At 47.1% G+C, this 15,718-nt stretch overlaps 2 protein-coding genes across 4 annotated transcripts in view; one reads left to right on the top strand and one right to left on the bottom strand.

Moving 5' to 3' along the window:
* SH3YL1 (SH3 and SYLF domain containing 1) overlaps positions 1-107 on the bottom strand; it is a 41,246-nt gene extending 41,139 nt beyond the window's left edge. The window contains exon 1 of the mRNA XM_040495934.1: positions 1-107. The gene's annotated coding sequence lies outside the window, so the exon portion shown is untranslated.
* Positions 108-456: 349 nt separating this feature from the next.
* On the top strand, positions 457-14,428 carry ACP1 (acid phosphatase 1). 3 transcript variants are annotated; one of them, XM_040495942.1, is made up of 6 exons: positions 457-561; positions 4,720-4,793; positions 4,881-4,994; positions 11,115-11,176; positions 13,220-13,325; positions 13,498-14,428. In XM_040495942.1, the coding sequence occupies exons 1-6, from the start codon at positions 519-521 to the stop codon at positions 13,573-13,575; spliced, it is 477 nt and encodes a 158-aa protein (XP_040351876.1). In that variant the 5' UTR covers positions 457-518; the 3' UTR covers positions 13,576-14,428. The 3 variants fall into 3 exon arrangements, with proteins under 3 accessions (XP_040351876.1, XP_040351877.1, XP_040351878.1); XM_040495943.1 differs by lacking the exon at positions 4,881-4,994 and adding an exon at positions 5,042-5,155; XM_040495944.1 differs by lacking the exons at positions 13,220-13,325; positions 13,498-14,428 and having other exon boundaries at positions 4,881-5,155; positions 11,115-11,161.
* The last annotated feature ends 1,290 nt before the right edge of the window (positions 14,429-15,718 follow it).

Below are 15,718 nucleotides of genomic sequence, written 5' to 3' on the forward strand. Positions count from 1 at the left end.
CTGAAGCCAAGGAGGGAGAGGCCTGACCCGCCCCGCAGGGACCCTTACACTCCGCAGACCCTCGGGCACCCGCTCAGGACCCCTCTAGCATCGGTCAGTCGTCCGCGCACCTTCACCATGCGCCCCAGGCGCCCTCCCCCACCCCGAGATGATCCGTGCGCAGAGCCCGGGACCTCAATCAGCCCCCATTGGGACCCTCCCCCTTCCAGGTGACTCACGGCCCCGCCCCCCCACTCCGCCCCTCCGCTCGACGCCCGTCCTCCTCCCCGAGGCCCCTCCTCCGCCTCCTGACCTCCCCCCCGGGCCCCGCCCCCACACCGCCCCCTCACCGCGGAACCTCTTCCGTCCTCCAGTGACGCTCCGCCCTCCGCCTTCGTACTGCGCAGGCGCACGGCCCGGACCCTTGCCCAGGGAGGCAGGACTGCGCAGGCGCGGAGGGCGGACGCTCGAGGTGCGCCTGCGTTGCGCGGGAGAAGTCCCTACGCGCTCAGTGGGCGCCTGGGTGTGAGCGCGGGAAGATGGCCGAGCCGGTGTCCAAGTCTGTGCTGTTCGTGTGTCTGGGTGAGCCGAAGTGATCTAGCCCCATTCTGGCTTTCCCGAAGGGTCGGGGTGGGTCTCGTGTCGTCTGGGGTTCGTCGCTGGGCCAGGGACCGCGATCGGGAGGAGGGCGGGGAGGGTGGGATGGAGCGCCCCGGGGCTGTTTCTCCGCGCCGCGCACCTGCTGGGCCCGCTCTCCTAGCCGGCTCCCCTCCCGTGCCCAGCCCACTCTCCTAGCGAGGTCCTTTCTCTTCCATGACCCCTCTCACCTGCCCGGCCCGCTCTGCAAGACTGGGTCAGGGATGGCCTCATCTATAAGGTGACATTTGGGCAAAGACTTGGAAGAGGTGAGAACACAAGCCTTGGATCTTTGGAAAAGTGTTCTGGCCCAGGAGAAAGTGGGTGGACAGTTTTGCGGTGAGAGTGCTGGTCCCGTTCATATTGGCAGGGAAACACTGGCCTGGAGACCCAGGAGCCTTTTCAGCCAGATCTTCCTCTGTACCTGAAGGCTCTTGAAGGTAATTTGAATGCCACCATGAATACATAACTAGAACCATTCTGGATGCATAGGAAAGCGAATTCCTTACATAAAATGAGTGCTCGGGGGCAGGAGTCTGTGAACCCCTTATGTGAAGAGCCAGAAAGTAAATATTTGGTACTTTTCACAAGCAGACCTAGACAATACATAAGCAATAACATTTGGCTGTGTTCCAGTATAACTTTATGGACACTGCAATTTGAATTCCAATTGAATTCCATTGAATTTTCTCGTGTCACAAGGTATTATTCTACTTTTGAGTTTTTTTAACTGTTTAAAAAGGTAAAAATTATTCTTGGCTCCGGGAGCCATACATAATAAAGGTGATGAGCAATGAATCCTAGTTTTTAGATGCTGTTTTAGGGCCTACACAGGACAGATCTGGTGAGGCCTGTGAGGACGTGGGCTTACTCTGAAGGACACAGGCCACTGGAGGATTAAGCCATTGAGCAGAGGGACACTTAGAAAGAAGTGTTCAGCTGCTGTGTTGAGATTACACTGGGGAGGGGTGAGACCAGGGGTGCAGAGGGGCATGTGCTGGACCAGAGAGGGCCTCACTGGTGGGGGCGGGGGAGGGGTCAAGTTCTGGGCAGACTTGAGGGCCTGATGAAGGCCTTTTCCCATGATGGCCTGTACTTAGAGCAATAAGAATGGTATGTTTTTGAAATGTAAAAAATGTATTCCTTCAAAGCATTTAATTGTGAGGCTCTTTTCACACTGAAGTGTAGAGAGAACTGTCAGATGTTTTCATTGGTAAGGCTAATGGCAAGAAAGAACTGCAGTGCTTAGTTTGGAAAGATGATTGAACGTTCCATGTTTTGTGCGGTAGAGATGGTGCCTTACTGTCGAAGGCACTGGTGTTTGTGCCACCGCCAGTGTGGTTGGAAATGATAACATTAGTGGTGCCAGATTACCTCTTTCCAACAATTAATTGATGTTTATTGATACTTCATTTGTGCGGTACACCGGGGGGGGGGGGGGGGGTGGCTCAAGGTAAGAGACACAGCCCCTACCCTTGGAGAATTTCATTTTTTTCTTTTGTGAGTCTCAGTCCTTGAGCTAAAGGTGTGCAGTACGAGTATGAATTATCTGCCTAATTTGGGAAAAAAAAAAAAAAACAAAACAAAACTTGAGACTTCACAGATCTTTTTTCCAAAGAAATCTGAAGATGACATTTTAAGTTTTTAGAACTTTTCCATAGATGAAACCTGCATTACTGTGTTTTACTCATGAGCTCTGTTTTTAAATAATTGGTGATATCAACCTTTGAAGTAAAGAGAGCAAGTTACAAGGAAGCAGGATTCTGCTGATTTTATAAGTAGTATGACTTCTAATTTTTGTAGTAGTAATTTTTCCCCATCTATACTTATTCATACCTTGCTGTAAATAGAACTCTCTGGGAAAAAAAAGTAATTTTGGGTGAATATGCCTTAACTTTAAGGCAGTAAATAACCCTAGGCTTTGTCTTGTGGGGAAACTAAGCTGTTTAATAATTATTTGTAAAGGGGTGAGACTAGTCTTAATTATGTCTTTAGATGTGAGATTGTAAGCATCTATTCTAGAGTTTCAAAATAACAAGGGTTGTCTTAAATTGAGTCGAGTGGTTGCTCTTTAGAAGTATTCCCAGGGTACATGGGGACAAGTAAAACAATTACACATCTATCAGAGCCTTACAATAATTAACATAGTGGGGATGATACTTGTTTTAAAAACTCTACAAAATTCAGAATGTGTAAAGGAAAAACTTCACAGTACAAACTAGCTTACAGAGGACATTGGGGATCAATTCCTGTCTTCCCCTTCATGGTTGAGTGGTTGACAGATTTTGTTCACTGCTGTGGAAACCACAATCTTTATGGGGGAAAAATATTATAAGTACGTTATTAGATTGAAGACTAACGTGGAAACTGAAGAAGATTGTAGTAAAGTCAGTGTCGGTTTCATGTAATGGGGAATTAGTTGTGCTTCACAACATTCTACAAGATCCAATTCTACATGCTTAACACAAACCCCAAGATTCTAATATGCGTCAAGTGGTGTGTGTTTTGTTAACTCCGTTCCTGTCTAGTCCTAGTGTTTCCGTGCTGACCTCTGTGGGCTGAGTGTCTTGCAGTTGTCTGCCTGACTGTGAGAAGAGCCTTTGTCCTCAGGCCCTGCACAGCGCTGGGCTCCTGTGTGGGACACGTGCAGAGTATGTTTGTTGGACGTTCCTTCCCACTGGACCTGCTGGGCCCACCTCCCGGGCACAGTTAAGGTCCTTGTAACCAGGCCTTCCAGCACACATTCACTGCTCTCTTATTCAGACAACCCTTAACTTAAATGCCCGGAAAGGTCCTTCTCCTCCCTTCCATCTTCCTTTTTTTTTTTTTCCTGGTAAGAAATTTCTTACTATCTTGTTTATGCTTTTAGAATCTTTAATTTCCTGTGCTTCTGTGGTATACTGCTTGTCTGTCCACATTTGTTTTCTTGTTTTGCTATAGCTAACTCTGAGTTTTCTGTAACACATTGCTTGGCACATGTAGAAGTATTTTGAGAGTAGATTTTATGTCTTTTATCTTTTCCCCCAGTGTAGTAAGGAATTAGGCCCTCCCTGGCCTTTGTCCCGGGTCCTGGGTGGTAACGTACAACCTCTTGGAATTCCCTATGGTAATAGTGTTTTGTTACTCCAGGAGGTCCCTGTGCAGTTTATACTGAGAGGGGGAGTCTGGTTGGGGGTGTGAGCACTTGTGGGGGGCAGCCAGAGAATGAGTTCAGCTTCAGGCCCATAGTTTCATCAGTCACGACTACTTAATGACACTCAGTGAGCCCTTGGCACTGGAGCTCTGGTGAGCTAAGCCCCAGTGCCCTGGGTATTGTCCCACACGGATGACGAGAAAGTGACACGTGCCCAAGGACCAGAAAGCTTCACGTGTGAAACTCCTCCAGAATCTGCCCTCTGCTTTCTAACTCTGGCTGGTTCTGCCTTGAATCTTTTTGTTATAAACCTATAATCCCAAGTCTAGCATTTTCCTGAGTTTTTCGTGTTCTTCTAGAGAATTATTGCACTTGTGGGGACCCTGAGTCTGTAGCTGGCTGCTCTGAAGCGAGGGTGGCCCTGGGGGTCCCTGAGCTTGCAGCCGATGTCGGAAGTTCCGAGCAGACTTGCTGGCCCGGAGGGCAGCGGCCTTGCTTCAGCCGGCCGGCTCCGTGGCACTGGGGCAGGCCCTGCAACAGACCGTGCAGTGAAATCTTGTGCTGAACTACCGTTATGGCTGAATCCACTTGTTTGTGTATCTTATGAAACAGGATCCCTCCTTATGTGCGATATACTTGGATATCCGTATCTTTAATGCTACTGTATTTCATTTTAAAGTAGGCTCCTTGCAACCCACTTCATTGGTTTCACGACTCACTTCTGGGCTACTGATAGCAACCTGGAAAACGATGATTTGGGCGGTAATTGTTTTTCTGACATCTTGGCTATTTGTACTTTGAGCACCTGGACAGATGGAGAGTGACCGGCTGTTCCCCAGAGGTCCTGCCATTCAGCGGTCTCTCCTGGGGGAGGTGCCGTTGCTGGGTGTCGGGGTGAAGTGCTTGCGGGGATCCAGCATCTGCCCTTGCATCAGACCTGATGCCCACTTTCTGCACTCCCTCTTTTCAAGGTAACATCTGCCGATCACCCATTGCAGAAGCAGTTTTCAGAAAGCTTGTAACTGAGCAAAATCTTTCAGATAACGTAAGTACCATTCTCTGTCTTAAAGAGGCCAACCCGAATGCCTTTGGGGCAGAAAATTGTGAAAAAAATTCTTTTTTTCTCCTGCAGTGGAGGATAGACAGTGCAGCGACATCCACATATGAAATAGGGAACCCTCCTGACTATCGAGGGCAGAACTGCATGAGGAAGCATGGTATTCCCATGACTCACGTTGCCCGGCAGGTACCGTATCGGAACTTGAAAGTGCACATGTGTGTTCTGTGTTGCAGTGGGTCATTGACAGCGGCGCTGTTTCTGACTGGAACGTGGGCCGGTCACCAGATCCAAGAGCTGTGAGCTGCCTCAGAAATCATGGCATTAGCACAGCCCATAAAGCACGACAGGTAGCAGAGTTCTCATTTAATTTCTATTACTGGTGTCCCGTGACTTGTGAAGTTGTGAGAGGCTTAACCACACTGGCGTGTGCATGAGCAGTTATTTCAGGCCCGGTTAAGTAGCCACAGTGTGTCCTTCTTGTTTCGCTGCTGACTCCACAGTTCTGAAAGATGTGCGTGATCTTGGAATTTACTTAGCGAAATACACGTATCATCACGCAATTGATACTGGAGAGAGCCCTCCCTAAGGGCTGGAGTTAGAATCTCCTTTTTATTTTCTGAGATCTTCCTGGTGACTAGTCTGGTTACATTCCAAGTTTGTTGCTAGAATAAAGTACTAGAACATATACAACAATGTATTTTCTACTGTGAAGTGTCTTAGAAATGTGGGGTGTTACTGATCCCAGCGGTTGGACTCCTGGGTTCAGAGTCTGGAGTGCTGGGCAGTAAACCCTCCTGTGTCCGCTCAGACGGTGTGGAAGCCAGTAAAGGCTGTGGTACATTTGAAATACGGCCAGTGTGACAGAGGAAGTGGAGTTTACGTGTTAACTTATTTGAGTAGCCCCCTGGAACTGGTAAGCGGCTAGCTGAGCTGCACAGTTCTGGACTCTTGCATAACCACAGGGGAGACTGTGAGGGTTCCATGCCACAGCATCAGTGAGCCGTCAGGGCTCAGGGCAGGCTCGTGGTGCTCCCTCGCTAGCAGGCTGCTGCAGGTGTGTGCTCTGGAACCTTCCACAACCACAAGGACTAGTTGCTAAAGAGATCTGCTTCATTTCTGGTACAAAATGCTTCATACATTGTTACGTGGAGAAGCTACTTTATCACTGTGATTATTTTATGGAGAATTCATTGGATTTTTAAAACATCTGGCTAAATATTCTAACTTCTTTTTGTATCCAACCTAACAAAATGTACAGGCTGTGTACATAGCCTTTAAAATGAGAAGCCACTGAATGTTTTGAAAATCACTTGTCAAACATACGTATTTAGAAGTATGGCTGGCAGTGTGAGAGCCATAATTTAGTCTTCGCGTTTGGAGGAGAACCTTGTATAAGACAGGACAAAGACTCTTTAGTCATTGTTATACTAAATCATGTCTTTACTTAAAGCTTTTCAAATTGCTTTGCCATACAGCGTTGTATTTTTAATTTTGATCATCTCAATTTTTGTCCTCTCCATTACCTTGTTAGGGAAGGGAGTCTTTGGTAAACCCATTTTGCAGATAAAGAAACTGAGTTCTGGAGAGAAAATACTTATCAAAGGTCACCCAGCTTCAAAGTGGTAGAACAGGAATTTGATCATTGGCTTATTTGTTTGTTTTAATAAAAACATACAGAGGTGTGAGCCAGAAAATTCGCAAAAGTGCCGTAGAAACACTTCTGGTGCATTAGTGATGTCTCAGAAGCCAGGGGTATGCACGTTATATTGGCTTAGATAAGTTTACTCTGGAATCTGTGAACTGCTCATTTCTGGCTTTTAGCTGATTGTGTGTTTAACAGTTTACTATTTAAGTTATTAACTTCCTTAAGGGCCTGACGTTTTCTTAAATGGAATTTTCATTGGACAGGAAACATTTTTTTTTAATGTTTTTCATTTATTTTTGAGACAGAGAGAGAGCATGGGCAGGGGAGGGGCAGAGAGAGAGAGGGAGACACAGAATCTGAAGCAGGCTCCCAGCCATCAGCACAGAGCCCTACCTGGGGCTCGAACTCATCAACTGCGAGATCGTGACCTGAGCCGAAGTCAGATGCTCAACCGACTGAACCACCCAGGCGCCCCAGGAAAACATTTTTTGTATCACATGTCCTTCTAATCTCCAGGGTTGACAGAACCTGCTGATTTTGAAGTCCTTCATAATTATGGGCCGTCACACATTCATGTTTTCTGTTTTTAAGACTGGATTATTTTTTGTATACGAGTATATAATTTGGGGTACAAATGAAGAATTTAAATACACGTCTTAAAAAACAAAGCTAGAAACTTTAAATTTTGAAAGGAGAATTGTAATTGCTGGTTTTAGGAATAATATTCACACATCATCTGTTGTTTGTTTGTTTGTTTTGCTTTTTTATTTTTCCCTGGTGCTTTTAAGAAAATTTTCTCAAGGATGATTTTTTTTTTTTTTTTTTGGTCTGGTTGGTAACACCGGTGAGATTTGCTTTGCAAATTAGCATCCCCTCAGGTCTTTGTTACCTTTTAGCATCTTGTGATTGTTTACAGGCTTTCTTTTAGCGGTTGTCACTATCTGTGTGAGAACTATTCTGTCATATTGCTTAAAATTTTAGTTTTCCCAATATTTTCCACCTGGGTTTAATAAATGTATTTAGGGTGCTTCGTTTGTTTTTGAGTGTGTGAACGCACATCTGGTTAGTCTGTGGGGACGTTTGGTTTGTTAGACATTTTTCTCAGCAGAGCCCTGACCGTGCGTGGCCGTCCGTGGTCCTTGGGGCCTGGGCCGCTCCCCCCACTGCAGAGGTCACCGCTCAGATTCTTGCCACCTTTTATGTCTGTGGCCGTGGGACCTGTAGCGTGTGCTCTTTCTGTGGGCCTTCCTCTCTGGGAGGTTCTCCGGTGGTCCCCTGCTCTCGCTTCGGGGCCGTTCACAGTCGCGACGCAGTCGTGTCCGTCCCACCGCGGATGGGCGCTCGCGGCGTTTCTAGGTCGGCGATGCCACGGTGAGCACCTACAGGGTTCTGCTGGGGAAGGCCTGGGTGGGGGGCACACCCAGCAGCACACACGTCCCAGTTGTGTAGCCTCCTGAGACGGGCCGGGCGATGTTCCTCCCTTCTCTGCTCTCCTAAGTTGGTCAAATATTGATAGTATTTCTGCTTTAATGGTTTGGCTGGATTCATCGAATCAGTTGTCTCTGTTTTTTGAAATTGCTCTATTTTCCTCTGCTGTCTTTAGGTTTTTCCTTATGGATTCTTTGTTTCCAGCACTTTTACTATGGTAAGCCAAAGTATGCTTCCTGAATTTGCCTCGTGGTGGTTTCTGTTAGTTTTGGAAAATTCTCGTTACTTTCTTTTTACGTTTTCTTCTCGGCTTTCTCTTCAGAGGTTCAGCTTACGTGTATTTTGAACATAAGTTTCTTACGTCATCTTCTCCGTTTTCTACCCTTCTCACAGGCTGGTCGTGGCTCTGTGAGGTTTGTGCTGTGATGGACCGGTCCCCCTGTGAGGCCTGGACTGTGAGGCCTGGACTGTGGTAGACTGGTCCCCCCTATGAGGCCTGGGCTGTGATGGACTGTCGGTCCCCCTGTGAGGCTGGGCCTTGAGGGACTGGTCCCTCCTCTGTGGAACCTTCCAGGAGTGTACCGAGGGCCCCTCTTTGGCAGCTGCCACCTCCCTGAGTAGCTGCAGCCTCCTCCTGGGGCTTCTTAGCTTTTTGCCGTGAGTCGTTTAAGAATGTGGCAAATGGTTTGAGAAGAAAGCTTCTGAGCGTCAGGTTCGCTGCTCTCTGGGGTCTTTGTCTCGTCAGCCCTTCTGTCCAGTTTTTCTCTGCTCCCTGGTCCTTGGAGCTTCTCTTTTCCAGCAGTGGCCCTTTGCCCAGGCTTCTCCGCATCTAGAGTATGCTCTCCACCTTGGCGGTACTGACAGCTGTGGTCTGGGATGTTCAGCAGCGTCCTTGGTCTCTGCCCACTAGATACTGGAGCACCCCTTTCCTCTCCATCATAACAATCAGGATGTCCACAGACATTGCCATCTGCCCCCCTCTTTGAGAATCCCTGCCCTCAAATTCGCAAAGTGTCCATGAGGTCAAAATGGTACATGCGTAGGGGCGCCTGGGTGGCTCAGGCGCTTAAGTGTCTGTCTCTCGATTCTGTTCCGGTCACCATCTCACGGTTTGTGAGTTCGAGCCCCATATTGGGCTCCACATTGACAGTGTGGAGCCTGCTTCAGATTCTCTGTCCCCCTCTCTCTCCCCCTCCCCTACTCGTGCTGTCTCTGTCTCTCTCAAAATAAATAAGTAAACTTAAAAAAAAATGGACATGCTAAGGAGTCCATTCAAGGTGTCAGACTGACCAGTAGACTTGAACAAAGTAATAAAAATTTACTGATATGTTTCCATGTTCTATATTGCAAGTAACCTTTAAGAAACTACCACTACTGAGTTTTAGTATCACAGAGCATCCACAGTTATCTATAGTGGCCGTGAAAATACTACCTTTATGTTGTGTGAGGCTGGGTTCACTGTGCACTCGCACTCAGCATGTTGCACATCAGGTAACAGACACGCAGAGGAGAACCTGTCTGTCCTCCAGGAAGCAGACATTACAGAGATTTGCAGAAATACAGAATAGGCCACTCTTCACCATTTTCATTTTTTAATAGTGGTATTAAATATTTAATATTCAGTGGTAAATATTGCCACGCATAACCCATGGCGGGGACTCCTTTTGGGGTTCTGGCCTCTCAAAACCTCGTCACAGGAGCACACAAATGGCTTTTTTTTTTTTTTTTAACGTTTATTTATTTTTGAGACAGAGAGAGACAGAGCATGAACAGGGGAGGGCAGAGAGAGAGGGAGACAGAGAATCTGAAACAGGCTCCAGGGTCTGAGCTGTCAGCACAAAGCCCGACATGGGGCTCGAACTCACAGACCGTGAGATCATGACCTGAGCCGAAGTCGGACGCTTAACTGATCAAGCCACCCAGGCACCCCCAAATGGCTTTTTATAAGATATTAATTAGAGGTTTTCTTATTCTTTCTCAAGTATTTTAATATCTAAACATGTATGCATTTTATAGGTAGATGTCAGTTCTCAGACTGTCTTATCTATACTTGCAATAATTCTAAAATTAAAAGTAATGTTAATATTTGATCCTAAATTAAATTTCTCATAAAACCGTTTTGTGAAAATAGCGTGTAGTATTTGTTCTAATAGAACTTGAAATAACATAGTACCTTGGGAATGTTAACAACCTGTAGTCCTCAGCACTTGAGTAACACATTGTATCAGAAACTAATCAAGTGCATACTAACAGCCAAAACTTACATTTTTAACAGAATAAGGAGCATATTTATTATTCGTTCACTACACTGGCTGTTAAATAGCATCATTGCTCTGTTTAACCAGGGTTTTGATATCTTATTTTTGAGTTTCCTGGTACTCCTGTATTTTAGAGGATTTTTTTAGAGCGGAAGATTATTGTTGAGAAATTACATTCTTAGAAATTATTTTCACCTTCATTTCGTGACCTGTTTATGTTCCTTTCTTTCTTATTGCATCATTATTTATAATAGTTAAAAATCTTAAAATAATTTTCCCATTTACATTGTAGTGGGCTTCCGTTGATAGAGTGTGATGTTGGAAAACTTGTAAGTTTTCAGGTTAGAATCGGTAAAAGTACCGAGTGGCATCCTTTCTTGTGTCTCAGATCATGGGTTCTCACGGGAGAGCCAAGTCCTACATACAGTTACTCACAGATTTCCTTCTTAGGGACTCTTCTCTGAACACGTTACTTAACGTATATCTTCCTCCCTCCCCCAGAACTCTCTGCCTGGCCTGGCCTGGCCTGGTTTATATCTCCTCTGGCGTGTTACCTGCCCTGCACAGGGCCCCACAGGGACAGCCATCCATCTCTATAGTTTGGTGTTTGTCACTGGGGCCTAGGATATTGTGTTCCTGCACAAGGAAAAATAGAGTAAAACACTGAGGGGGGGTGGACGTAGGACATTTTAATATGTGAAGTGAATTATACTTTGTCACTAAGAAATCGCAGATGAAGTATAAACTTTGTTTACATATTATACTATGTTACTGTTATTCCAAGGAACTTAATAGTATAAAATCTCTTTGCGATACAATATTACAAAATAGGTTAACTCTAACTTTAAAGTACCCTAAATTATTTAACTTAATTGGGTACCAAATTCAAACACAGCAAAATTTTTTTGTACTGCTTTGGGTCCTCTAGACTTGATTGTTATAAACACTGTTTTTTGACTTCTTATTTAATTTTAGGTTACCAAGGAAGACTTTGCCACGTTTGATTATATACTTTGTATGGATGAAAGCAATCTAAGGTAATCTCATGCTTTAAGGGTATTTTTACTCAACTCTCGATTTAATAATAGGTCAGATAATTTGTCTAAAGTGACTTTTTTAGTAAAGTTTTCATAGAAATGATGGTCACAATATATACAATTACCTGTTTACAATAGTAAGAGACCAGAAGGTAACTGAGAATTGTCTCCCCGGAGTGTTTACCAAGAGACACGCCCTCAGATAAGGGACAGCCTGGTCCGCGTCAGGCATTGCTGGTTTTGCCAGAGGGTGGGGTAAAGCTGTCACCTCTGTAGTGATTCCTGGGCCACCGGTGTTTCACTGTGTTTCTCCTCTTAACCTCCCCATACCTGCTGTCCCCCATCCTGCAGCAAGGAAGACTGAGGAAAGTCAGCAACAAGGAAACTTTTCACTCTGTTTAAATTGTTGATTGCCTTAACTGATTGAAAAGCAGAAGCAGACAGGCTGGGGTATTAGGTAACAGTGGCCAACTGATGTGGTTCGTTGTGGGCCCTGCACATCGTCGTTCCGCGTCGAATCGGAGAGGCACCGAGAGGGTGGGTCCCGGGTTCACAGCTGGCGCAGGCCGAGCTGGGGGGGGTTTGAGCTCAGCTTCCCTCAGCAGAGCCTGTTGTGGGTCTCACGTGAGCCGCAGTCCCCACGGTGCCCCATCTCCTTACGTGTCTGTTGAACCCCAGGGGACATGCATGCATTTGGGCAGCAAGGAATCCGGTGTTTCTTGAGATGTGTGCGCCTGGCACAGTGCCAGGTGCCGGGGAACGCTGAGGAGAAAACGTTCATGCCGCCTGCCCCCGGGGCCGCAGGGTCTAGTGTGGACTGCGTGTGCTAACACAGAATTACACCTAACAAACAACATGATACAATGTGGTCATGCCCAAAATAAGTGAATACAATGCACATTAGAAATTTGAAGCCACTGCAGGTTAGGTGAGCCAAGAGAGTAGGAAGAACTCCCAGTTGTAAGCCCAGGGCACTGCGACCCTCGTCACACAGCCAGCTTTACTGACTTCGTGTTAATACGCTGAGAACCAAGACCGCAGCCGCCTGCTGCCGTCAGCACTCACCAGCACACGGAAGGGCTGGGACGTGGCCTCAGTGTGGCCTCGGGGACCTACTGCCTTAAGTCCGTGCGAATTCACAGGTATTCCACATGTGGCGGACAGATAGGATTCACAGCCTTACTGTTGTCTCGGTGAATCAGGAACATCACTGAGATACATGGTTTCTATTTTTGTTTTTCGGCGATTTGTTCTCATTTTTCTCACTTGACACGGTACTGACCGTATCAGCGGTATCCGGCCGAAACTTCCTGCGGTCTGTCTCCTGGCACGGTCCCGGGGGTCGGTGGGCACCCAGCGCAGGGGCGGAGCTGGCGGAGCCCACGCTTCAGGCCAGCTCGCTCGCTTGCTGTAGGGGTCTGCCTCCCCCTCGCTAGCACGGGGTCTGACTCATCCTAGGTGCTCAGTGGGGGTTGCTAACTAAACGGAGGAACGATCAAGATGCAGCCTGGGAAGTCGCCGCTGCTCTTGCCGCGGTGGGAGCGGAGGAGGCGGTGGCAGGAGAGCTGTGTCTGCAGCTTGGGCAGAGGCTGGAGGGGCAAACGCAGGAGCAGGGGCTACGCAGGGAGACCCGGTGCATGTGTCGGGACACCTGAGGTGGGATCTGCGGCCCTGGGGCGCTTGGTTCACGTGGCTCTTTGAGGTCCGTTCTGCCACCCTGGCTTAGTCTCTGAAGTAGCAGCTTTTTGATTTAATCGTTCCAACATGTGTTTCACAGGGCATATGTAGTCGTTGCCCGGCTCGCAGCGCATATCGTGCGTCAGAGTGTTCGTGAGAATGTGCTGCTATTGCAAACCCTCTCGCCTGAGTCAGACACCCTGGCACATGAAGGGTCACTCGGGTCGACCGAGGGTTTGGTTTCCTTTCTAAATCAGGTCACTCTTGCTGGGGTTTGATACGGATGTTTCATAAAACCCTAGCAGATGTCCCTGTTTAACTTGAAACCGTAGATCAGCAAACTAAGTTCATGTTTCAATTTTACAGAGACTTGAATAGAAAGAGTAATCAAATTAAAAACTGCAAAGCTAAAATTGAACTCCTTGGGAGCTATGATCCACAGAAACAGCTTATTATTGAAGACCCCTATTATGTAAGTACACCTCTTCTTCCGTTGTGACGCTGCTGTGTGGCGGTGGCACAGAGATGAGCCCCTGTGCGCGCCCTGCCCTGCCGTGCCCTGCCCTGCCGTGTGCCGCACCAGATGAGGCTCTCCTAAGGGCGTTCTGTCATGCGGCTTTCACTTCTTCCCCCTGTGCTTCCAGGGGAACGAGTCCGACTTTGAGACCGTCTACCAGCAGTGTGTGAGGTGCTGCAGAGCTTTCCTGGAGAAGGCCTGCTGATGTCGCACCCGTGCCCCCGGCCCCCGGCGAGCCCCACAGGAGCCACAGTGAGGTCGCAGCTGCTTCTTCGGTTGACCCTGTTTCTTAAATGCTTGTAGATGGAAATCAGTTACTATATTTGGCAAATAAATAGAAATGTTTCATCCAGTTTGTGGGGTACACAAAGCGTTCCTGACGAGTTGAACTCCCACTTTGCCCCGGTTACAAAAATCGTGGGACACGACCCCCAGAGCACAGAGACCTCCAGCATCCCCTTCAGGCCGTGTGGGCACACGAGCTCCGCCTCTTCCTCCCTGAGTTTGCGGACCACTGACGGGGACGATGCCCTCCGCTGTCTCATGACCCCTTCTCGCCAGGGCCCCCATCCAGCCCAGCGGGCCATCCGTGGGAGCTCACCCCAGCTCACAGTGCACACCGTTGACGTAGAAAGTGGGAAAGAGAGTTAGGTGTCCATCTTTAGAATATTTAATGCTTGCTAGTTTTTGTCTGTCTGTCCGGTTTATTTCACAGGGAAGTCAGCTTCTTTCCATTTGAACCATTTTGCCTCTGGAAATTTAATTCTATCCAGAAGGAAAGTCACTGTATGCTGGTTTTGCTTTTAAATGCTATGTGACCCAAATGTCAAATGTAGATGAGCTCAGGTGGAGAAAAAATTATTAAAAAGTTGGGAAAAGTTCTTTTATGTTGGAATGCTTAAATATTGATACGTTAAGTATTCTTTCTTTGTTTGATTTATAGACAAATACAGGTAACTTCTGTGCACTTTGAGGTAACTAATCTAAAATTCATATGGATTTGTGGCAGAAAAGATTGTTTTCAAAATAAACTGGGGAGATTATAAAAATACAACTAAGATAGAAGTCTGCCTGCTTTTTTATTGATAAGTGAAGAATTAGAAAACAGTGCTTTTATTGTCCCTTTCAGATGGTCTGTGATGCTATCTATGCATGTTTATCTTCAGTGTTAGGAAGTAAAATGACAAAAATAAGTGTATTGCTTCCACTTATGATAAAGTGTTTGTGAAAGAAATAGGAGGCCCCTGCAGCCATAAATGTCCTTGCCTGACCCCACCACCTGTGGAGTGAGACCGTCTGCTCCTTGGAGCCCTCCTGGGTGGCATGGCTAGACGGGTGACAGCTTGCTCTACAGCCGGCCTCTACCCTGATTCGTAGCTGGTGGTCCGGAGTCCTGGGAGAAACACCACTCACCGATCGGTCTTCACCCAGAGTCTGAGTGGATCACTGCTCAGCAGTAGAACGAGTGTAGAGGAACAGCTGCCCCATCAGGGTGCCCTGAGGGGCCGGGGGCGGAGCGGGGGGGGGGGGGGGGGGCATTTAGTTCTGGAGTCTCCTCCCACCTGGAGGATGTGCAGGCCGCCTCTCCCAGCACCCTGGCAGGACGTGTGTCCGCCTCCCTATGGAGTCACCCGAAGAGAGTCCTACCTGAAAACTTTTCCTCAGACAAGTAGGAACCTCTCAAGGTTAAATGTATTGAGAAATTGGTAATGATACCCTAAAAAGGAAAGAATTGAGATGGAAAGATCAGGTAATTCACCACCATTAGAAAATAGGAATGAGAAAGAGCACTTCAGAGTTACACTCTGCCCTCATCAGTCAGTAGTTGCTGAATAATCTCAAAGTAATGTCATACTCTGTGCCTTCATGATCATGAATGAATCCCTATAGTTTGTTTCTTTACCGTTTGAATACATATCTTAAATATGAACCTCAGACACATCCCACAACTCATGTCTACTTTGTCCTTACGGCTGTATCCAGGCGAGAAGTCATGTGAACAGAGAAACTCCTGCTGATTTCAGTTGTGTTAAATTGGATGCGATCATTTGTTCAAAATAGATCCACCTGTAAACATCTAGAGCCACTTGGAAGTCTTACCTCTTAGTGTTTTCATGATTACCATGTCACACGGGAAATGCATTCTTATTTAAATATTTATTAAATACTCATCACCATATCAGGCTCTATCTTAAGACGTGCCACAGTTCCATAGTAGCATCTCCTTAAAAAAAAGTCAATTTAGGGGCGCCTGGGTGGCGCAGTCGGTTAAGCGTCCGACTTCAGCCAGGTCACGATCTCGCGGTCCGTGAGTTCGAGCCCCGCGTCAGGCTCTGGGCTGATGGCTC

Source organism: Herpailurus yagouaroundi, unplaced genomic scaffold (assembly GCF_014898765.1).
Source record: "Herpailurus yagouaroundi ecotype Mexico unplaced genomic scaffold, PumYag 188, whole genome shotgun sequence".
In the NCBI taxonomy this organism is placed as follows: Eukaryota; Metazoa; Chordata; class Mammalia; order Carnivora; family Felidae; genus Herpailurus; species Herpailurus yagouaroundi.

Bases quoted from the DNA above. Each gene is read 5' to 3' on its own strand.
- ACP1 (XM_040495942.1), top strand. From the start codon at position 519: ATGGCCGAGCCGGTGTCCAAGTCTGTGCTGTTCGTGTGTCTGG. The intron at 562-4,719 runs GTGAGCCGAAGT...CCTCTTTTCAAG, and splicing joins TGTGCTGTTCGTGTGTCTGG to GTAACATCTGCCGATCACCC. The intron at 13,326-13,497 runs GTAAGTACACCT...CTGTGCTTCCAG, and splicing joins TTATTGAAGACCCCTATTAT to GGGAACGAGTCCGACTTTGA.